At 43.2% G+C, this 24,053-nt stretch overlaps 1 protein-coding gene across 2 annotated transcripts in view; it reads left to right on the top strand.

The window, feature by feature from the left end:
* Nucleotides 1-24,053, top strand: part of si:ch211-149e23.4 — a 30,623-nt gene that overhangs the window by 5,715 nt on the left and 855 nt on the right. Inside the window, exons 2-15 of one of the 2 annotated variants that reach the window (XM_048264761.1) lie at nt 4,912-5,025; nt 11,207-11,521; nt 11,692-12,000; nt 14,681-14,971; nt 15,224-15,377; nt 15,734-15,903; nt 16,487-16,774; nt 17,103-17,299; nt 17,902-18,043; nt 18,439-18,726; nt 19,974-20,124; nt 21,250-21,428; nt 21,932-22,007; nt 24,026-24,053. In XM_048264761.1, coding sequence (XP_048120718.1) covers nt 4,959-5,025; nt 11,207-11,521; nt 11,692-12,000; nt 14,681-14,971; nt 15,224-15,377; nt 15,734-15,903; nt 16,487-16,774; nt 17,103-17,299; nt 17,902-18,043; nt 18,439-18,726; nt 19,974-20,124; nt 21,250-21,428; nt 21,932-22,007; nt 24,026-24,053 — 2,655 coding nt within the window. In that variant the 5' untranslated portion in view covers nt 4,912-4,958. Of the gene's footprint in view, nt 1-4,820; nt 5,026-11,206; nt 11,522-11,691; nt 12,001-14,680; nt 14,972-15,223; nt 15,378-15,733; nt 15,904-16,486; nt 16,775-17,102; nt 17,300-17,901; nt 18,044-18,438; nt 18,727-19,973; nt 20,125-21,249; nt 21,429-21,931; nt 22,008-24,025 lie in introns of those variants that run through there. The other variant, XM_048264760.1, reaches the window with a different exon arrangement.

The raw sequence follows: 24,053 nt of genomic DNA, 5'->3' as shown, positions 1-24,053 counted from the left end.
CTTTTTGCGAAGCAGAGTTTTGGGAGGATGGGTGGGATAGTGTTCCAGTGATTTACGGACTGTAGCGAGAGAGTCCTGGCTTTACCTTTCCTCCGAGGAGGAGGAGATTGGGGAGAGAACGAGAGTAAGAGATGATGTGTACCATTCCATCAGGGTCAGTGCTGTTGAGAAGGGCCTTTGCAACCTTGGACTGAGGCACTGCGTGATATTTCCCATGAAGACTATTACATTTAAAAGAGCTTTTCCAGCCTTCTCTCCAGACAGCGCTCTTACGTGTGCATTTCTCTCTCTCTATCCTTCAGTCTCTCTCTCTCATATGTGTGTCTGAGTGTGTGTTGTGTGTGTGTGTGTGTGTGTGTGTGTGTGTGTGTGTGACAGCCAGAGAGATAGTGTGCTCCATAAGCATCTGCTAGATGCATACATACCTCAATTTCCCAAATATTTCAGATGTTTTATCCGTTGTAAAATAACGCTCAGACAGCTCGCATTCCACACCATTTAAAGAGCCCGTCGTCGAGCTAGGATAAGTGCTGATTAAATATTAAAGATAACATCTTTCTTGTATATTGAACTGTCACCACTCCAGCCAAGTACAGCAGGCAATCTTTCCAGCGAGTGCGTCACACAGGCTCTGCGCAAACACAGCAGGTAGATTGAATTCAAAAGAATTATATCAACCATAAACTATGTGACAGTTAAACATCATTTATGACCTTTAACCACAGTTTTCAGATGCAAAACACAGTCAAACCATCTCCTCTGTCAGTACCTGACGAGTCATTAGGGTGACCACCGACCAGACTCTGAAAAGGAGGTGACTTGTGTCTAAAAGTGAAATGCTTTGGGTGCCTTGAAAAGCACTATACTGTATACTGTGAATGCAATGTCGTTGTTCTTGTTGCTGTTGTTGTAAAAGTGAGGAGAAATGGGTGAATAGGGTGACCACTGACCAGGCTCTGAAAAGGAGGACACTTGAAAAGTGCTTTATAAATGCAATGTGTTGCTGTTGTTGTTGTTGTTGTTGTAAAAGTAAGGACAAATGGCCAAAATGAAGGAACCCCCAAATTTGTTTGTTGGGGGTTAACAATAGCTTTTTACTTACCGTTAACAACATTAAACAGTGTGACAATTATCACAGTGTGATTGGAAAAGAAAATTGCATTATGTAATGTTTTCATTTTTATGTCGGCCGAGTTTACACCAGTGTATAAACATTGGTATAAACAACATTCATTATAATTAATCATTCTGTATTCGTTTTGAAACAATATGTCAAACCATCTCCTCTGTCAGTACCTCACCAGTCATCTATCTCTGAGGTCTGTGCCTCAGAGTGGACGTGTGTGTTGCATGAGTGTGCCCTAGAGTGTAGGTGTTATAGGCCACACAGCCCGTCTCCTTCAGGCCAGATATAGGGATCGCACTAAGAGCAGGAAACACAGCCAGTTGACTCAGGCTCTTCCTGTTTACTTCAGAAACTGACAGACTGTGGTTTTGCAGGTCTTTCTCAATGCCTTTTTTTATCTCTCTCTCTGTCTCTCTCTCTCTCTCTCTCTCTCTCTGAAAACTAGACAGAAAAATGTTGAAATACATTGATTTATTGACTGACATGAAGATGGCTTATCAGATGATTTCAAAAAATATGAGGGAAAGAGAGAAAGGTTTAAAGAATGTGAGGTGTCGCCAGCTTATAAGCAATTAACTCTGGTCCATTTTTCCATAAATGAGCCAAGTTTTATTATGCAAAAAAAAAAACATTATGTAAAGACAAAACACTGATTTTGACACGGTGTGTGGCTTGGTCTATGGCAATTTTATGAAGTATGATACACGTGAGCGATACTCATAGTGGTATTTATGACTGACTGTGGTGGCGTCTGCACAGTCATGGTGGCATCAAGTCATCTGCACCTTCTGCTACGGTGCAATACTGAAAACCTCAAACCCAAATGCTAGCCGTAGAGTGAGAGTCATCTTGTTCGTTCAGTGAATGGGTGAAGAAGTTGCCGTTGGAAACCACATTCATTTGGCTTTCCCCCATGTCATTACTTTACTGCATGCTGTTTTTCTTTTAGGTCAGTCATCATAACGACACTGTCTAGTTCAGACACAGGCTAGGCTACTGGCCAACAACCTAATGACACCTGCATCACAGCTGGGGGCTGTTGCCTACAGTGCTGCAGAATATTCAAAAGTAATTTAACACAAATGAAAGTGAAGTTTCATCTCAGAGTGAGCACTAGACATTATTAAACTAAACAATGACTCAATGACAATACATTAGGCTAAACACAGCACAGACTACAAAGACTTCATTCTAACAGCATTGCATGAAAACAAATTGACAGCCTCTTACAGTAGATGACAATATCTACCCAATGCCTGCAAATGCATTAACAATATAACATTTAACATATAAAACCATATAGGCCAAGGCTACCTAATTCCCTGACTGTGAGGCAAATGAAGGGTTGTTAATTTGACCGGGGATGGGAATTCTCCCACTGGCTTCAACATAATCGCTACAGGTGTTCATGCACTTTAACCACGTCCACATACTCTGCAAAGAGTTACAGGCATACACTTCTCAATTGTAACACGTGAGTTGCAAATCTACTGTATCTATCACTTACACATGCTTGATGGGATTGGATTCAGGAGTAATTTATGGAAAGTAAGAAGGCATGTTTATATCATAATGTAAACTTTGAGGGGTTAATCATAGTCATTATGTATCAAACGCTTCCTAATAGGCTACTGCACTTTAAACCACAAACGAAATGAGCCATAACAGACAGTGACATTTTGAGTCAGGCTACCAACCAACATAAACTCTTTTTGTTAGATGTCATAGCCATAACTTTTTACAGCTACCACACACCCTACTCCAACTATAACACGGTAGCTACAATTTTATTTTGCCTATTTGGTCAGGTGTGTGAACTGATTGGGCAAAGTCATCTCCATACTAGACTGTTTAGAAAGAAAAAAGACTACACTTTTTTACACATTTTGTTCATAATTGTCTGAAACATGATGTCGGTCTACTTCAGGTATAGCCTGCTAAATATTCTGTTTATCCTTATTGATGTAGCCTAAACCATCTGAAGTAGAGTATTTATTTTTGACCCTTTGACATGACTGAATATGGAACCCATTTTCACTCACAAGTGAGTCTGATGTGTTTCCCAGTCCAGACTTATGATCTGCAGTGACAGTTCCACAGTGCCCCGTTGTGTGTCTTTTTGTTCTTCTGGTGTGTAATGAGACAGACAACATTGACATCATTAAATAGGCCTTTTCAATACCACTTTTTTTTTGCCCATAGATTACGTCCTGTCAAATGCAGTGATAGTTCCAGAGTGCTTTTAGAATCTCACTGTGTTCCTCTGGAGACACAACAGCATGTAATGTGAACCAAAGACAAATGCACATGGCCCTGCCAATATCTTGATGCTGATGTGTCTACTGGCAGGTCCTTACTGTATATCTTGAGGTTTCAGTGTCTGAAGATTGTGTGAGATTCTTACTTGATGCCAGTGTCTATCAGGCAACATGGATTATTGTGTTTACAGTAATTTATAGTAGCCTATTTGAAATGACCCCGGCTGAATCAGTCAAATGTATTTTCCCATGCTAGTCATGCTGGGAAGAGAGGGCTTTGGCTGGTCACACATACACACACACACACACACACATACACACACACACACACACACAGACAGAGCTAAAGCACAGTTTGACACAATGTGGAAAAAAACTGTTATTGAGTGTTTTTCAGGGAGGGCTTTTGAGTCATTTCATGTGGGAAAGTTGAATGAGCGAGAAAACCAAGTGATCGACAGATAAAGAGAAGGAAAGAAAGAAAAGAAAGAAAGAAAGAAAGTGGGGGAAGATAGATACGGTGATGTGAGAAAGTAAAATAGAGAGATAATGCATACAACGAAAGCAAGAATTGCAAAATCTGTTTTAGCTGATGGGATTCCTGCAAGAGCAGGATGTAAATGTAGCTGTTAGACCACACTGTCTCATTCTCACCTACTGTACCACATTAAGCCTCAATCATCTCACTCTCACATGTAAGATAGAAACTACACACGTATTCACACCGTAGCGAAACACACATTGCACCATCATATATCCATTATGTCTAAGTGATTCGACTGAGAGGTAAGGTGAGGTTAGATCAGGTTGAAAGTGCTGACAGTCATTGTAGAGGATGCTCTGGTCTGTCCTTTTAAAATGCAAGCTGTCATGGAAGCACACAAAGTAAACAAACTGTTAAGAGTAGGCAAAATGTGTGCAACATGTATATGTGCATACTGCATACATAGTGATTTTAACATGCAGAATGGCAGAGTATGGCAGAAATGGAAAGATTTTTGTTTCTTATTACAAAAAGGCACCAAGGTCAAACAGTGAAGGGTAATAATGTCTTTCTGCATATGGATAAAACATCATTGATGTGTTATTATCCTAAGTATTGTTTTTATTAAAGTAAATGTGAAGTCAGAGAGCAGGGGAATGAGTTTAAAAACACACAGCTGAGCAGAGTGTGGCTTTTCTGTACCAGCCTATTTTGGGTTTGGGGTTAAAGGCACTGACGCACACCCACCCCCATGCATACACACATCACACACACACACACACACATACTGTACACACAAGCACACCCACACACCCACACACACACACACACACACACATACTGTACACACAAGCACACACACACACACACACACACACACACACACACACACACACACACACACACACACACACAATCCACACAGACACGTACGTACTCACACGTCCCAGCTGACTCTCACTCTATTTTCTCTCCATCTCTCTCTCTCCATCTCTCTCTCTCTCTCCATCTCTCTCTCTCTCTATTGTATCTACTGGGGACAGATCTGTGTAAACCTGTTGGCAGTCAGCTCTTGCCAAATGACACAATAATGGGACCCTCAGTGCTTATGATCTTAGGGTTTCTCCTGAGTCCAGCACTCAGCTCAGATATGCAGGGTAAGTCCAGTGTCCAGGTGTGTGTGTGTGTGTGTGTGTGCGCGTGTGTGTGTGTCTGCAAGGCTTAGGTTTATTGGATTATTTTATTAGTCCTCTTTGCATTATGTAAACCATTATGGCATCTTGTCTCAGCAGAAGCTGACCATGGTCCAAAATCAGATTTTAAATGAAGAATAACAAGCAATTAATTAATAAACACACTATATTAGAAACATTTTTAGTGGAATTTGATTGTGCCCAGCATCAGCTTTTTATGAGGCAAGCCATAGGAAATGTGGACATTTTTGGTCCTGATGCATTTTGCTATTGTTGTAATTTGCAGAACAATATTATGCTTTATTACAGTAGTGTCCAAGGTGGGGTTCAGTCACGAGCAGAATGTTAACCCAATAAACTAGAAAAATTAGTGCATTGGGAATATACAGTTACACGCCTGGCTGAATCTATCACGAACCCAAATGTGTAAATTTTGCATTTTTAATGGTGGTTTAGTGCTGAAACCAACCCCCTAACACTGGTCATTTAGAGAGTCCCAGTCAAGCCAAGAGAGAGAGATAGGGGCTGCTGTTTCCAGTGCATTTTCTGTGGCTACTGAAAACTCTTTGTCTTCTCTAGATATGACAGGTACAGATTTTAGGTTATGTTTGGAGGGGAGCCTTGACAGTCAATGCAGACGATGCTCTATTGAGCTCTTGTCCCATCTTACAGTAATCATCTCTTTTTCTCAGTCTGTCACACACTCTCTCTCTCTGTTTCTCCCTCTATCTGACTATTTTTCTCTCTCCCTACCCTCTATATATCACTCTCTGCCTTTCTTTCTCTGTCTATCTGTCAATTTCTTTCTTTCTCTCTCTCTCTATTCTTCTATCCATCCATCTATCTCAGCCTTTTCTTTTTCTATCTGTTTTTTGTTGTTCCATTCCTCTGGGCTCCTGGGTGACTGAGAGTGACAAATGACCAGACTGGTGGTCTGGCTCCTCTCTCAGGCCTCTGCTTGCCTCAGTGCTGTCCATCATCATCTTCATCATCATCATCATCATCATCATCATCATCATCATCCGTCGTCGTCATGGCTATTTTACGATGCTGTATTTTATATGGTGATTTATATTGTTTAACCTGGAGTCGGGATGCTCTCGTGAAACACTCTCTTGTTAGTCACAGGAGAGTGCAGCAGAAGTGCTGGACAAGCCACTGGTGCCGGTTTCATGGCGCCACGCAAGTTTCACTCTCACTTCGTATTTCATTCTTATTTTAGTGTAGTTTTTTTTTTCCTTTCTTTTTTTTGCACTTTTTATGGTTGCGTTTCCTGCAGAGAGGGTCCAGTGTGTTGCGTAGGTCTGTGAAACTGTCCTATTAAACAGGCATGATGTGCAAGGATAGGTGGCCGCTGTGTGGTTTACATCATGCAAGCTGACGTGTGTGTGTGTGTCTGTGTCTGTGTGCATATGTGTTTGTCTGTGTGTTTGTAAGTGCCTAAATGCATGTGTTTATGTGTGTGTGTCTGCCTGTGTGCGTGTGTGTGTGTGTGTGTGTGTGTGTGTGTGTGTGTGTGTGTGTGTGTGTGTGTGTGTGTGTGTGTGTGTGTGTGTGTGTCGTGTGTGTGTGCAACTGTGCGTGCGAATGTGTGTGTGCTGGATCTGTGTCAAGAGAGGGGTTTTTAGATGTAACCACAGTCATGTGACGCTGTACATACATTCTGCATTCTGTGTTTGTAGTCTGTTTGACCTAGTTTGACTGCTACACCTGGTTTAGTGCAGTTGTGTTGTGATTTTTACTGTGATTGTTTTTACTGCTGCTGCTCTCTTGTGTTTTGCTGTCTGTCCACCTGTGGGCTGAAGGATAATGAAAGCCTTTGGATGCCTCTACCCTCCCAAACAAAACATTTTTACTCAATTGTCCTATTTTTTTCCTCAGTGGTTTATTGTCCAAGTGTTCCACTGTTATGCTTGGCTGGATTTCATTTCGCTCTTAATTTGCGAGGGCAAGTTGTATGTTTCATAGGTTTATATGGATAATATCTTTTCCATTTTCAGAACAGTAAACTCCGTATGATGGCATGTGTGTGACACAGCCCTTGTCCATTGTTTTTCTTTCTCTCTCTTGGTCTCCTGGTGTGATTGTTGTCAGTCACATGTTTTGTTTTACCATCTACAAACTTTTCATTTAGAATATAAACATGTGACACCTTTCCTCAGGATTCTGTTGATAATACTTAGAATCAGAACTATTTTTATTGGGTCAAATGAATTAGCACACACAAGGAATTTGGTTCCGGTCAATGTTGTCTTTCTTGCAGTGAGGCAGTATGCAGTAGCTTAACAGGAAAAGGTTTACTGACACCATACTGAAGCTGAGAGAACATTCACACTAAATAGGCTTAGAGTCCTCAAACTGTTACTAGTGTTAATTTCGTCAGACTAGACGAGAGGAAATATGTTCGTCAACGACCTTTTGTTTCATGACTAAGACGAGACGATGACGAGACGGCAGTAATGTCCTGAAACACGGACTAAGACTATCTTAAGATGCATTATTGTTGTGAAAAAGGCGAGACTAAAATGTTTTGCATGAAATAAAAACTAAGATAAAATCTCTCTTCATTTTCGTCTACAAAATGAGAAGACAGAATATCTAGCTGTTACGTTTTCCAAATTTTCCGAATGAGTTCATACGCAACAGCTTTACTGTAGGCTAGTCTACGTGCTGTTGCTGCAACCCTGTGGCTGCAACACGAAACTACATGGAACAAGAACACGAGATTTATGCCAGAGTTAGCAAGCTAACTACCTAAGCTTTATGCCACAATGCTACATACCCAGAAGTTGAAGCTTCTCTCATACAAATTAACCCCCCCCCCCCCAGAATGTCCATACGGAAATGTTCATCATGTAATGTCAACTATTTAACTAGTTAGACTGATGATGCAAAAGTGTGCTAGCAAGTAAGCTAATATGGAAAGTTCAGCTAGCAAGTTAGCTATGGCTAAGATGGAGAGTCTGTTTGGGGAGCGTGTTGTATTTTAGCATATCGCCATCTAGCGAGGCGGAGTAAAACATTAATACTTTGGCCTATGACAGTGTTTCTCAAACTTTTCAGTTTCAGGACCACTTAACTAACCCTAGCTAAAAAAAAAAAAAAAAGATTAGACCTACTTCAACAGTAGCCTATAATTAGTCTACACAATAGGCCTACTCACTGAACCACCTTGCTTATTGTCTTTGCACTTTGTTTATTGTGTGGATTCATACTGTATGATTTAAACTGGCATATCTTACATAGACAGTGTTGCAGAACTGTTTTTACATACAAGTTGGTTCAATATTGCAAACAACTCAAATATATTATATTTTACCACATCTGCTCGCGGACTACTTGTGATAGCTTGCGGACCACCAGTGATCCCCGGACCACACTTTGAGAAACACTGGTCTATGAATATGACAGTGGTCCAGTCAAATCTTTTACTGTCTATGGTCAAATCCCAGCCGAGCTATAACTGTAGCTCGACTTACCTGTGCATGTAAACATACTGACTGACAAAAAATCAGAATGAGTAATTATAACAGACGAGTAGCCCTGTGGACACACAATATTGTTGGAAAATTGAGATGTGTGAAACACTATTTGACTCAAATGGTAATCAGAAATAATTTGTTATAAAAAAAGACTAAAATGTGTTGACTAAAACGGACTAAGACTAAGATACCTTTAGTTTTCTTTTGACTAAAACTAGACTAAAATGATGAGACTTTTAGTGGAGCTAAAACTTGACTAACAAAATGATATTTGAATGACTAAATATGACAAAGACTAAAAAGGACATTTCGTCACAAGACTAAGACTAAGACTAAATTAAAAATAGGTGACAAAATGAACACTAACTGTTACCCACAATGTAACCCAAATGCAGTTCTGGGGAAGGGAGTGGGGATTTGTTTGTTTATGTGTTATTATTAGACATCAGCTGAAAGTCACAGACCTCATTAACCTGTGAGGATGTGAGGTCAGGATGTTTGTATGTCACTAAACATCACCAGAAAGGAGGAAGCCATTTTGAGTCTCCTTCATTTCATCACTGTCATTAGGCTAATGGAGGCATTCTCTAAATCTTCACAGGCCAGAGCGGGCCAGTGTTTGTCAGGTGTCACGGAGAGCGCAGACATTTTTCAACAGCTATTCCTAGCTCTGCATTTCACTCCGCTGCCCTACAGTTCAAAGCTGCTCACTTAGAAAAAGCTTCAGTTGGCTTGGACCTGAGCTAAGATTTAGCATGGACATGGCATTGATCTCGGCACAGGTATAGCACCAAATATCTGCATAGGTATGGCATGATGTGTCTGGTATGGCTGACGGGTCTCTACATTTTACCAAGCTATACAAAAGATCAGCATTTAGCTGTTCACATTGCACTTGAGTTTGGCATGGATCTAGCCCATTTCAGGCATGGGTCTCGGCATTTCACTCAGTTATCCCAGAGTTCAAAGATGTCTCTGCAGAAGTACAGCACAGGTGTGTCTAATGGGTGGCACTAAGCTGCAGAAGTTGCATGCCCACATAGCAATATAGTTGTGTGTGTGTGTGTGTGTATGTGTGTGTGTGTGTATGTGTGTGTGTGCGTGTTGGACATTGTAGAAAGTGACAGGAGGAAAGTTGGAGAGAGAGAGATGGGGTGGGATCGGACTCGAACCTGGGTCCCCGAAGGCATGTGGACCCAAACGTGGTATGGGTACTGTAGCCTATTACACACACACACACACACATGCCCACATAGTAACTGGGTGTGGTACAGATCTGGGCCTGACCTGGCAGGGATACAGCAACAGGTCTGGCTCAGGTCAGTCAAAGCCAGGCCAGATCGGGGATACAACAATATCCTGCATTTATATATCACTTTATCAAGGCATCCAAAGCGCTTTAGGGTTAGGGTTAGAGTTAGGGTGAAACCTCACTAACCACCACCAATGTGTAGAACCCACCTGGGTGACGCACAACAGTCATTATGCACCAGAACGCTCACCACACGCCAGCTTCTAGTGGAGAGTGAGGGATAGACCGGTTTCACTGCAGGGGCAGCCGTGGCCTAGTAGGGGCAGCCGTGGCCTACTGGTTAGCGCTTTGGACTTGTAACCGGAGGGTTGCCGGTTCGAACAACGACCGGTAGTAATGGCTGAAGTGCCCTTGAGCAAGGCATCCAAACCCTCACTGCTCCCCGAGCACCGCTGTTGTTGCAGGCAGCTCACTGCGCCGGGATTAGTGTGTGCTTCACCTCACTGTGTGTTCACTGTGTGCTGAGTGTGTTTCACTAATTCACGGATTGGGATAAATGCAGAGACCAAATTTCCCTCACAGGATCAAAAGAGTATAATATATACTTATACTCAGTATCAGCTGGTGTCTTGGGGTAAGCCTACGCAGCAATAACACACTCACTGGGTTTCCAAGGCAACACACACAGGTACATGTTGTAGCCAAAGCACTCTGCAAACTTTGAAATTCAATAAAGATTGAAGGATTAAGGCAATGCTATCCTCCTTACAAAGGCTTAATGCAGCCATTGAGGACTGTTTATCAGCACCGCTCTGACCTTAAATGGTTCCAAATGGAAGGGTTTTGTTGTCTGGCCAAACAGCTTGCTAGTAATTGCTTAGGGGGCTTATGGTCAATGCAAGTGATCCAGGGGACGTTTTGGGCGGGGCTCCAATGATCACTGGATGGCCGGTGAACAGGGCCATTCCTGTCTGAAATATGACAACACAACAGTTCAAAGGCAGACTGAATAGTTTCACTCTGCTTGCACTTACGTATTGTAGTAATAGAAGCCAAAAATGTTTTTTGTTCAAAATTGTACCAATGCAGGTCCACAATAAAGTCCCATTTTATGGTGCACCAATTATCTACAATCATTCATTGCTATTACTGCTTAATATAAGCAGTGGCCGTATGTATTTGATACAGACATTAAATGATCATTTGCTTATATTTTGTCTGATTTCTCAGTTTAGTAATTATTCCCATAACCTGGAAAAGTGAGATTTTCTCTACTTCCAACTGCTGAAAAAGCTCAAACAGTTACATTTGGGTTGGCTGCAGTACACACAACCATCAATATTTTTTGTAGTACGCTATGAAGCACAGTTACATCATCATAAATATAATCTTTCTTTATGTTCAAATGTAGATGGGGACGGCATAATCTTCGAGAGTAATGTGACTGGCATCTTGGGGGAGGATGTGTACCTGCATTGCCTCTACACAGGCAATGACCCTGACGATCTGCTGTACTCGGTCTGGAAACGCCTTGGCAGCAATAAGAAGCTAGCGGGTTACTTTGGCCTGAAGACGATCAAAATGGAAGGCTTTTCTCTACCAGAATCCACTACCAATCTGACGGTGAAGATGCAGGTGGCCAGTCTGAATGCTGAGGGGGAGTACATCTGTGAGTTTGGCACTGATGATGACCCACTGATAGGCCACGTCTCTCTCACTGTCTTGGGTAAGTGGGAACATACACATATAAAATATGATCAGTTAAGCCCATTCTTGTCGTTATGGGATAACAACAGGGGGAATTTTAGTAGTCGATCACAAACTGTACTGTATATCTCAATAACAAATCTATGAATGGAATGAATGAATCACAGTGAGCACATGTGTGTCTCGTAGTAAGGCCCGATGTCACTGTTCAAACGAAAAAGGAGATTGTGAATGCCACTCACTACCAGTCCGTGAGTTGTACCGCCACCAATGCAAAGCCAGCGCCACACATCAGCTGGGAGATCAACGGCAGTGCCCCCAGCGACGATGTCTTCTCTGTCCAGACCGAGAGCGCTTATCATGCCAATGGTACCCTCACCCTTGCCAGCGTGCTGCGCTTCCCCACCCACCTGAGCGACGAGAGCACCATAGTCTGTCTGGTCCAGCACCCAGCCCAAGCTGAGCCACAGAGAGCGACCGCTCTGGTGCAAACCTTCGGTGAGCTGCAAGCTGTTTCCTGTCTGTCTGTCTGTCTGTCTGTCTGTCTGTCTGTCTATGTGTGTGTGTGTGCCTGTGTCTGTGTGTGTGTGTGTGTGCCTGTGTCTGTGTGTCTGTGTGTGTGTGTGTGTGTGTGTGTGTGTGTGTGTGTGTGAATGTGTTTGTGTGTGTGTGAATGTGTTTGTGTGTGTGTGTGTGTGTGTGTGTGTGTGTGTGTGTGTGTGTGTGAATGTGTGTGTGTGTGTGTGTGTGTGTGTGAGTGTGTGTGTGTGTGTGTGTGTGTGTGTGTGTGTGTGTGTGTGTGTGAGTGTGTGTGTGAATGTGTTTGTGTGTGTGTGAATGTGTGTGAGTGTGTGTGTGTGTGTGAATGTGTTTAGTTTTGTTTTGTTTTGTTTTCCTTTGAGGTTTGATTTGCACTCGTTTGTTCCGTTCCTGTCTCTGTTGCGGTGTTTACGTCTCTCGTCTGTCTTTCTTTCCCACCACGTCTTTCTCATCAAGTTCTCCAAATCTGACACACCTGCAGACTCTGCTCTGGGGCATTTGCTCTATCTCTCTCCCTCTCGCTCTTTCTTGCTGTCACACACACACACACACACACACACACACACACACACACACACACACACACACACACACACACACACAGACACACACACTGTTAATTTCACTCTCTCTCTCCTGTATCTCTCTTCCTCTCTCTGTCTTTCACTCTCTCCTCCTCTCACGCTATCTCAATCGCTCTGTCTGCTGTGTGTGCATTGTTGTACAGATGACTGCTTTTGTGGAAGTGAACCAGGTGTTCTCTGGGTTTGAGCTGCTTGGTTTTCCTGTGGGTGTATTAGCTCCTGCAGTCGTCTGTCTGGCCATAGAGAAACCTCATTCATCACCTCTCTCTCTCTCTCTCTCTCTCTCTCTCTCTGTGGCCATGATGAGATCAGAGCGGCTGCCATCCCATCAACACACTCCTGCCTAAACAGCCGGCACTCATTCTGTGTGACTGCATTTCTGCCCAAAATAATAACAACAAACAAATAAATAAATAAATAAATAACCCGTACGAATCACGGCAGGATGTGATCTTAAAAGTATTGCTTGCTTAATCTGTTCTATTTCTATTTCTATTTCCCTCAGGGGATGTTTGTGGTGACCTTTCTCTTGTAATGAGATTTGATAGAAAAAGGTGCCCTAACTGTCCCTTCATACTCACATGCACAGTTATTACCAAAGCGTCTGCTAAAGCCTAGCACAGGTATGTGTTACCAGTATCATAATGGTGTGAATTATGGAGAGGTTAAGACTTTGACCCTCTCAAGGAAGGTAAAAGTTATAGTTTTGGAGAAGGGTTGAAGCATGCACATATTTAGCACTTTTTTCCATTTTGTCTTAAATGTGGAGCACACCCTGAAGAAAAAAGTTGTCCTCCCACACACACACACACACACACACACACGCGCGTTATTATAACATACCAGTAATTCACAGTCAGAGTTATCAGTGTGTGTGTGTGTGTGTGTGTGTGTGTGTGTGTGTGTGTGTGTGTGTGTGTGTGCGTGTGTGTGTGTGTGTGTGTGTGATCCTCGGGTCTTGAACCCATGACTTTGGCTCTGTTAGCACCTTGCTCTCCCCGTTGGAGCTGAAAGCAGCTGTTATTGCCATCTGGTCTCAGCTGCACCTCGGTCCAGCTGCTGGAGCAGGTGAAGGATTGGGGCTCTGCCTCCACAACCCCGGAGGTCCAGCTCTGTCTAGACACAGGAAGGGTCTCACTCTAAAAGAACCGGCACAGGTTTGTCTGGACTCAGGAAGGGTCTCTCAGCCTCAGTCCAGCAGAACCAGCGCGGTAAAAGATGCACAGCAGTAGATGCTCACTTTTACCGAAACTACTTGATTGCATGCAGCATAAGAGCAGGCATTTCCAGAGTAAACCAATTGAGGAATTAGAATGTGTGTTATGATGTCAAACCTATCTGTAGTAGTCCAAAGGGAGTAATTTGATTTCCTGTGTTTGTGGGTCTTAGCAGTACTGAAAAAAAGCCTGACACAGAATTCAGTCCCCTCTCTCTCTTTTTCTTTCTCTCTCTCTGTCTCTCTATCTGTCTCTATAGACTCTTTCAAGAGAGTTCCATTATCAGCATCATAGTTGGCCCCACAAGGCTTCCTTTTTAACATTCCATATGTTATCTTAATGCAGAGGAAGTAGATTGGGGCCCAAATAGAACATTCAAGCATTGTTTTTGTTTTTATTGTTGAAAGGGTCTATATCAGGCCAGTCTGTGTATGTGTGAGTGGTATGGTGTTTGTGAGTAATACTGATGACAAGCACATGGTGGTGAAGCATGTTGGGTTGTCAGAGGTGTGTCACACATGCTGTGGCTTTATACCATCATTGCAAAACATGGCAAGACCATTTTCTATTCGGAGAAGTTCAAAAACATTTTTTCGAGAGGGAAAAAGTGATCCCAGGGCAGCTGATTCAACGTTTTAATGGCTCTCTGAGGTCACCAGCGAACTAGGTGTGTGCCCGTAAAAATGTTTCCGTGTGTGGTCAAAGCCGGGGGAATGTGGAAACCATTCGATATCCAGACTTCTTGCACAGTCGTTGCAAATTGAGTGAGTAATGTGACCACCCAAAACATCAATAAGATAAAAAAAATACAAACATACTGTCTTTGTTGATGCACAGTTGTTCCGGACGTAACCATAGAGACAGGCCTGGTTCCTGGGGCTGGAGGAAGGAGAATGTTGCGGGTTGTCAACTGCACCGCGCTGAGAGGGAGACCTCAACCCAAAATTGCATGGATACTGTCTGGAGGAGAAAACACATTCTCGGCCCAGAAGTGGAGCGATGATGACGCATTCATCAGTTCGGTCTCGTTCCCTGTTGGGAGTCACGAGGGGGAAAATGTCACCTGTGTCGTCACTCACCCAAAGCTCACCAGGGCTGTCAAGAAAACCCTGCCTCTGCCCACCTACAGTGAGTGCATGTGCTTCAAGTGTTACAGTTTCTTTTAGTAACTATTCATCAGGAGATGAGAACAGCTGTTTGTGGTAAAGGATTGAATGGTGAATTGTTCTGCAGCGCTTAACTGAGTAAAAGACTGCACATGCGGTGCATGTGTCTGTGTGGATGCAATTTGAGTGTGTGTAGCGTTGTGCCTGTATACCCCCACACACACACACACACACATGCAGGCACAGTGACGCAGCCATCTCTGTTTGTCCACAGCTCTCTCATCTGTTCAGCTGGTTTATCTCAATGACTCGAGTGCCCAGAGAGGCACTGCCCTGGATCAACTTCCCCTGGAGGAGGGGGAGCCTGGCATGGCCTTGGCACTGGAGGTGCAGGGGGATGTGCCAAGCTATCAGACTGAGTGCACTAAGTAAGTGATGGCATTCTCCTCATCTTTAATATCACTCTCAGGACTTTGCTTCTTATTACTTTACTTTAAGCTTCTTTCAAGGCTTCTCCACTTGAATGCCTTTTGTTTTGAAGCTGGTTTAATGTAACAGATTTTTCTTCTGGTCGAAGACACAACACCCAGGGTGTAAGGGTGTTTGCAGGTATAGGCTTTTGATCACTGTCACCTACAATGAGCATATTTTGATTCACTCTATTTCCTCTCTCTCTCTCTCTCTCTCTGTCTCTGTCTATCTATCTATCTATCTATCTATCTATCTATCTATCTATCTATCTATTTCTCTCTCTATCTATCTATCTATCTATCTATCTGTGTAGGGATGGCTCTTCTCTTCCACATGGTGTGGTGTTGGTAGATGATAAGCTCACCTTCAGTGGCCCAATAGCTCTGCACTATGCTGGGCATTACGAGTGCCGGGCCTCCTTCAACAAACACAAAGCATCTGTTCAGCTGGACATCAGTGTTAAACCAGCGATTCAGGCACCTAGTAAGTACAGGTTTATAGATTATTGCAGAGGTGGATAACGTTGGCTCACAAAGTCCTCCTAGATATCTGTTTCAACCATTCACTAAACCAGCTGATTCTAATTAGTGCAGCTCTGTAATGCTCTGCACATCTGTGCCGGCATGAGTGCAGCACACTTCACTTTCAATGGTCGATTACCTTAGATTCCATTGATAGATTCCATAGATCTATCTATCTATCTATCTATCTATTTATCTATCTATTGTTTTCAGTACAGCTCCCCACATCATCAGGTCCTGCCGCTGCCGCAGTATAGATTACGATTCAATTCTATTTCTCCCGCGCCAATGCTTGCCAGTCAAAAATGTTGCCATGGATGTGCATGTGACAGCACACTCATGTCGGCGGCTAGCACTTTCAGCCAGGATCAGCTAACTAGTGAAATCACCTGTGCTATCCACCTCTGGGTTATTCCTATCGTACACATTAAATATTACAGATGGTTACACAGTTATTAAACACAGCGAATTCTCTGGCCTAAAGCTACAGTATGGTCTTGTTGTTGTTTTGTTGTCATGCTCTTAATCACAACTCTTCTCCTCAGTTCTTGTAGCCCCAACCATAAGTGTGAGAACCTGGATAGAGCTGGACAGTGTCATCATCAAGTGCTCGGCCTCGGGCGCAGTCCCTGCCCCAAACGTCTCCTGGTCCCTGGCCCCATGGGTGACCGCGGCGAAGGCACTAAACACGACATCTTTTAACGGATCAGACAGCGTCACAGCCACGTTAACCCTGCCACACTGTCTGCCTGAAGAGTCCACAGTGCTGTGCCTAGTAGAGCATCAGCTGTTTGAATACCCAGAGAGGAGGGACATGGTGCTGCCTGCATGTGGTACGTCCAGGAACGACATCTGAGAGATGTTTGCTAATGCTGTTACTTTACTCGCTATAACATGTTAAATACAACATGAACACACTGTAAAACATTATAACACAACATGCATTGATCCAAGCGAGCAAAGGGTTTGTCTTACACCACTGAATTTAAGAAATAATGCTTTACTTTTCCCAACTTGCACCCAACATAGCTGAATGTTATCAGTTATAAGGTCTTTGCCAAGACGACATAGTCGTTCATACGTAAAATCACATATACACATGGTATCTCCAGATATGAACATTAAATCATTATCGTGCTTCCCATGCTTATCTGTTTCCAGCTCGTCCTAACATAACTGTGCAGCCCAGCGTTGTGTGGGAGCAGGGCTTAGCCTACTCAGAGGTAGAGTGCAGGGTGGAGAGCGTGAGACCCAGAGCCAACATCTCCTGGTTGTTGGAGGACAACACCAAAGCAGACCGTACTGCAGATGGTGCCATGGAGCTGCTGGGAATCGAGGAGGAAGCCGTGGGTGTGGAGGTAGGGCTGTTCAAACATGCCAAAAATCACCATAACCATGATTATAGATAAAAAGTTCTATAAGATTTATAAGATTGAAATCTAAACTTAAAAAAATATAATAAACAAATATAATTCAACTACAACAACATATTAAAAATCATGCAAAAATAAAAAGAAATGTACAATACAACAGTTACCACTGTAAAGCAAAGGGGTGCACTGGATTTATAACTCAAGAAAAAAACGAGAGCATTGTTGTAAAACAGGGTCAGCCGTGGCCTACTGGTTAGTGCCTCGGACTTGTAACCGGAGGGTTGCCGGTTCGAACCCCAACCAGAAGTGCCCTTGAGCAAGGCGCCTAACCCCTCACTGCACCCCGAGCGCCACTGTTGTAGCAGGCAGCTCACTGCGCCGGGATTAGTGTGTGCTTCACCTTACTGTGTGCTGAGTGTGTTTCACTAATTCACGGATTGGGATAAATGCAGAGGCCAAATTTCCCTTGCGGGATCAAAAGAGTGTATACTTATACTGAATGCAGCCAATCAATTGTTATATTTTGTTTTCATAATCATTGGAAGACATAATTGACCGTTAATTGATTAATTGGATTAATTACACAGCCCTATATGGAGGATCAGGTGGTGGCGGTCAGCAGTGTGCGGCTGCCCTTGGCGGAGCATCAGGGGAAGACTGTGGTCTGTGTGGTGAGGCACCAGAAACTACTGAAGCCCGAGAGGAGGGAGATCCAGCTTCAGGCTCCAGGTGAATGTAAACATCTGTCAATATACCAATTAAGGTGTTAAATTAATTACTTTGATTAAATGAAAAACTTTAATTTGATTTAATTAATTTGTCACCTTTTAGTTTAATTAAGTGTCACCTTCTAGTGCTCTGGTGTGGCCAGGGGACATAATGGATAAGTGTGGAATAGGATATCCTTATTAAAGGGCATATATCTAAGTATTAGATAATGCCACCTCAGTGTCCTCAAGTGCATAGACATCACATGTGCCATCCCTTGCTACAAAATGTACAAATAGAAAAAATAGATTGTATTTATTAATTAATTCATCATCAACTATTGTACGAGCCTTAGTGAATTGCAAGTAAATTGCAGCTAACTTGGCATTTTGTCATTATCCAACCCTATCTTTTAGATCCCCCAGAGATCCAGGCCTTCCTGGTGGACGAGCATAGGGTCTCCTCTCTTATGCGTGCCGTCTGTGCGTACTCCAGTGAATCAGGTGGCGCCAACATCACCTGGCTACTCCCTAACAACACCGAAGCAAGTGTGGTGTCATCCTCAGCTCGTGAGGGGTCAAAGTTCAAAGCCAACGCCTCATACGAGTTCCACCTGGCACGTCACGAGGGCAGTGCCCTGACCTGCCACATACACCAGGAGTACGGCAAATTGGAGAGGAGGGTAGTGACCGTCCCGCAGTATTGTGAGTATACAGTCCAGACAAGAGCACATCAAACCAGGACACACAACCCATCCTCAAAATACCAACCAATTATCTCTATAGGTGTTTTAAATAATAACAACAAAGCTTCAAAACTTTATAGTCTAAATTGAACAATAAGTCTAAATGGCAAAAATCTAGATCTCTGAAAGGTTCTTGGGTTTCTGTCAAGTGCTGGGCTCAGATGCACTGTGGGGGGTACTGGAAGAGAGGTAGCATGGGTTGGTTAGGATGACTCCATGGGCCTTACGTGACAGGGGGCCCCAGTTAAACATAATGAGCAACATTATTATTGTTGGGGGCCCCAATATATTATATTCTTTCATAAGGCCCAAAATGTCTAACAGTGGCCCTGGCTGGACTCCTGTACACCCCCCTCTCCTGCACCAAACACATTGGCAGGTCTTCCCACTTTCCACTTTACCTTGGATGGCAGATTAAGAAATGAACAAAAAAACAATTCTGTGCATAGTTGGCATTGTGCTACTTAGTTCCTGTACCTGGCCAGTTCTTTCCTCTCCCAGTTGGGACGTTAGGTGTCAGTAATTTCCTGTCTCACTTTTCTGGTTCTTCTCCGGCTCATGTTCCCTTACGTGCTGACAAGAGAAGGGACAGGATATTACAGCTTCAGGGGTGGGTGAGGACACTGAACTGTACGACCACTGAATGACTGCATCATTCTCACACATTTATTTAACTTTACGGTGGTGATCACTGAATCAGTACATTTATTTTGACACTTTTTGACAAAGTTGGATGGAATACATTTTTTTTTATTATTATTGCAGTAATACATAATTTCTTAGGTGGATATGCCAAAAAAACAACCTACCTACATTTAGTGGTGTGGGGAAGGAGTACTGGTAGGCTTAGGGGTAGGGTGCTGCATGCACCATCACACCACAGCTGTGGTTGAGAAATGACACTAGGCCACAGAAATTTGTAAAGAAGTAGGAGTGAATAGCCTATTGTATTTTATTGCAGCAATACGCTGAAAGCCCAGCACATTGAAGAGAACATTAAGTACAAACCAGCCTGTGTGTGTCTCTGTGTGTATGTGTGTGTGTGTGTCTCTGTGTGTGTGTGTGTGTGTGTGTGGTGTGTGTGTGTGTGTGTGTGTGTGTGTGTGTGTGTGTGTGTGTGTGTGTGTGTGTGTGTGTGTGTGGGTCTGTTTCTCCCTTTCATCTTCTCTGTTGATCTGTTTGTTGTCCTGTCATCTTCTCATGCAGATATCTCCCTGAGTGTGATGAACAAAACCACCTGTGCTGCTGGAGACGGTGTGGTTTTTTACAGAGTTGCCCTGCAGGAACATCTCGCCCACCAGAAGATTCTTCTCCAAGTCAAGGGAAATGTGCTCTACAGCCAGATTGTCTGTTCCAGGTAACGCTCCTCTCTCAAAAGCCACGGCCAAGCTAACCGTCTGTTTTTCCAGGAACATAAAAAACACTTTCCGGTGGTTTGGTCTTATCATGTCAGTAGAGCACAGCAGTGATGACGAGATCTGATACTCACAGATTCATGAGACCAGCATGTTCTCATGATGACTAAACCCTATCAGCATGATCAAAATAACGTTGCATGGTTTTACATGTACATACTAATTTTATTCAGTCTGACATGAGTAAAATGTCACAGTATGTTTCATAACACAATTCATCTCTTTCAATCTCACATAAACTCAGTGTTTCCCACTTCAAAATGAGCCTTCATTTTCCTTGAATTTCCCCTGGGGATCAATAAAGTATCTATCTATCTATCTATCTATCTATCTATCTATCTATCTATCTATCTAATTTGAAGCCACAAAGTTGAGTTTAAATGAGTTATAAATGAAGTATGGGAACTGTGCACTGGCAGGTTTGGACTCCGATGGAAGATGTTCCCCGTTGGTGGTGTTTTGTCGATGCTGAGCTAATATTTGGGGCTTTATAAGGGGTCATAAATTGCTGCTCATTGTTCTCCCTCCGAGTGAGCTTTCACTCTTGTTGTTTTATGGCGGTGTTTTACAAAAGAGCGCCGTCGTAAAACTGTCATAAAGTGTAATTAAGACATCATGAGGCGCGTCGGTGTGGTGAGGGAGGGGTTGCTTCCCACTCGAACCAGGGGAGCAGTGGCACTTAAATGCTCGTAAGTCTGAAAATGAGAAAACCATGAAGCTGTACTTCTTCATTTCAATATATCTCAATGTCGGAAATTTAAGAGCCAAAGACAGCGACAGTCACTCCAATTTAATCATGGATGAATTTTATGGACTTCACGCCTGCCTTGAATGAAGAGCTGAATCTATCTACTTCTAACTGCCTACATGATGTTTTTTTCCATAAACAAATAAGTAGTATGGCATAGCAAGGCATAGATGCAACATGGAAATGCTCACAATTCCTTGCAACTCTTTTTGCAAAAGCCTTTGAAACTCTTTATACCCGGTTTAATTACACGGCCTGAACCAGCCATAATTATGAACTACTGTATAGCTCCAACTCGATCCTGTGTTTCCTGATGCAGCAAAGGCGGAGCAGCTGCACTGCTAGTGAGAAAGACATCTGAACTGACCAGTGTTCTGGAGTTCCCCAAGGCTGTGTCTAAGCGGGATGCTGGACAGTATGTTTGCACAGCCTCCTTCCACCACATCAGCACCGACGTCCACATCCTGGTGGAGGTGACCGACAATGCGGTGCAGCACAGTGAGTACAAAATGGACTCACAGAGTTTGTTTGAGGTGCTCATTAGATGAGAAACATTTAGATCATCAAATACCTGAGGAAGCTCTGAGGCACTTTTGTTTCTTTCAATTAAAAAGCCTAGTTATTATCAGGGCTTGGTCATTCTAAAGCTTGTGTGCAGCAGGTTCTTATAATAATAATATAATACTACAATTTATTTATATAGCACATTTCAAGCACAGAGCTTCTTGGTGACACAATTCAGTGATCTAGAGAGGATAAAGTGTACACAGCACATAGTTCAACTTTGTCTTCTCTTGAGATTCACTATCAAAATAGTTTCAGCTTTAATCCATCACAATTCATTTTACATGATTTGCTTCAAATTTCAAAAACAATTTCCTATTTTCTATTATGAGGACCATGGCACACTGCAATCAAGGATTATGAAGTTGATATTTTATTGCGTTGTATAAATGTTGTATATGAGCTGATTCTTCTCTTTCCCTCTCTCACACACACAGTGGCTACCATCATCATCTGTTTCACCTCTGCTTTGGCCATCACCCTCATTCTTGTCATCACCCTGTGTGTTTTCTGGTAAGGACACCTAGGGTTTCCCAACATGCCATGCAATGCTCCATCTATACTGACTCCATTGGGGGGTATCCCAGAATCCTCTGTACTACAGTAGGGTTTCCCTCAGACTTTATACTGACTCCATAGGTGGCTCCAGACTCAATGCGGTCTCTATGGGATGTTCCATACTGTACTTTTTGGTTGCTTGGATGATATTTAGTAGACACTTTTTATCCAAAGCAGCCCGGGTCGATTGATTGTCAGTCGTGACCGTACCACAGCTCCACCATGCCCGCATTAAGGAAGTGGCATACTCCTGCGTACACATCTACGCGTGTCGAAGACGTGTGTCATTGACACGCGGTCGCATATGTTGGGAGGCACACGACACACCCCGTTGATGATGCAATTCTCGTCATGCTCTGTGTGCGTGGGACACAGACGGACTATATTTGGGTCCCCTGGCTGAGCTTAAGGTTGTCTCCTAGTGTCCAGTCAGGGTAGACCCTGAGCTTGGAGCAGGCCAGCACCAAACGCTGGTTGTCTCTTGTGAAGCACCTAGGTAGGTGAGAACGGAACACAAACAGGAAACCTGGCTGAGCTTACCTGATCTCCACTGTGGTTTTTGAGCAAACCAACAGCCATGCTCTGCTATTCACAAACAGGATACTGTGGTCATAGCACACAGCTACAGACAGTACCTCAACCACACTGCAAGCATTTCCTCTGACAAAAACAGCTCTCTGCCTGTACATTTAGTGCCTATTACATTATTTAATGCAAGCGCAACATTGAAATAATGGCAATGGATAATTTGGATTTAATTATTTCATTTCACTTGTATATGTCCTTCCTGGTGTATAAGCCCAGGATATTGCTATTTATCTACATTCAGTCATCCCTGGTGCTTCCCGTAACTAATAATAGTCAGAAGCCTGTCATGAAAAGACAGATATGCTCTATTTCTGTAACCTGCGTTTGCTTGCAAGTACAACAAATAATCTAACATAACAACCACACAGAATGAGGAGATCCCATAGAACACCTAGCAACTCAATCACTGTTAGGATGTGCAGTGGACTGTCATGACACTGGAATAGAGTAGAGAGTTTTTTTTTTGTTTTGTTCAAGGTGGCCTCAGTGCACTGTTGTTTGTTCCTGATGTTACTACAGTCAAGTTTGCTGGGAGATGAAGCTTTCTCTCTCTACCTCTATCTCTCTCTATACCTATTCATCTCTCTCTCTGTCTGTCTGTCTTACTGCATCTCTCTATCTCTCTCTGTCCGTCTGTCTGTCTCTCTCTATAAATATATATCGGCCCCTCTCTCTCTTTCTCTCTCTCTCTATCTCTCTCTCTCTATCTCTCTGTGCACGGCTCTGGAAGGTCAGTAGGACAGGGCCAGACAAAGGAATCACAGGTTCTCCCCCGGGTGTGTGTGTGTGTGTGTTTGGGGGGGTGACGCTATTTCGGGATCTGCGTCAGCTTCACCGTCACGGGCAGGTCTGGCCTGGCCAGACTCTGGCGGCGTGATGTTTGGCTCTTGCTTTGGGAGTGATCTCTACAAAACAAAGGTCGTGGTTAACGAGCTGGTGCTCTATGAATGAAGGCATAGAGATTAGTGTTTGCACAGAGTTCTCTGTTAGTAATCTGAGCTGACAATCCAGACGCAGGACAGCAATCTCTGATGTGGACAATAGTACCCTCAAGAGGACATTTTTGGTTCTGCAGGTCTTAAAAAAAAACTTTTCAGTGAATTAAATACTTATGTTCATCCTGATGCATGTGCACAGGTGTGTGTGTGTGTGTGTGTGTGTGTGTGTGTGTGTGTGTGTGTGTGTGTGTGTGTGTGTGTGTGTGTGTGTGTGTGTGTGTGTGTGTGTGTGTGTGTGTGTGTGCATGTATACAGGTGTAGAGAGGATAATTAAGAGTGGTCTGAACTTCTGTCACATTCCACTCTGATCTTTGAAACAATCATGTATTGTGACATCATGTATTGTGATTGTAACATATGACTTTTCCTCTCCCCCCGTTTCTGTAGCAAGAGACAAGTCCAGCCTGCAGAAAAG

Source organism: Alosa alosa, chromosome 15, assembly GCF_017589495.1.
Source record: "Alosa alosa isolate M-15738 ecotype Scorff River chromosome 15, AALO_Geno_1.1, whole genome shotgun sequence".
NCBI classification, from domain to species: Eukaryota; Metazoa; Chordata; class Actinopteri; order Clupeiformes; family Clupeidae; genus Alosa; species Alosa alosa.
This window is presented reverse-complemented; position numbering and strand designations above follow the sequence as displayed.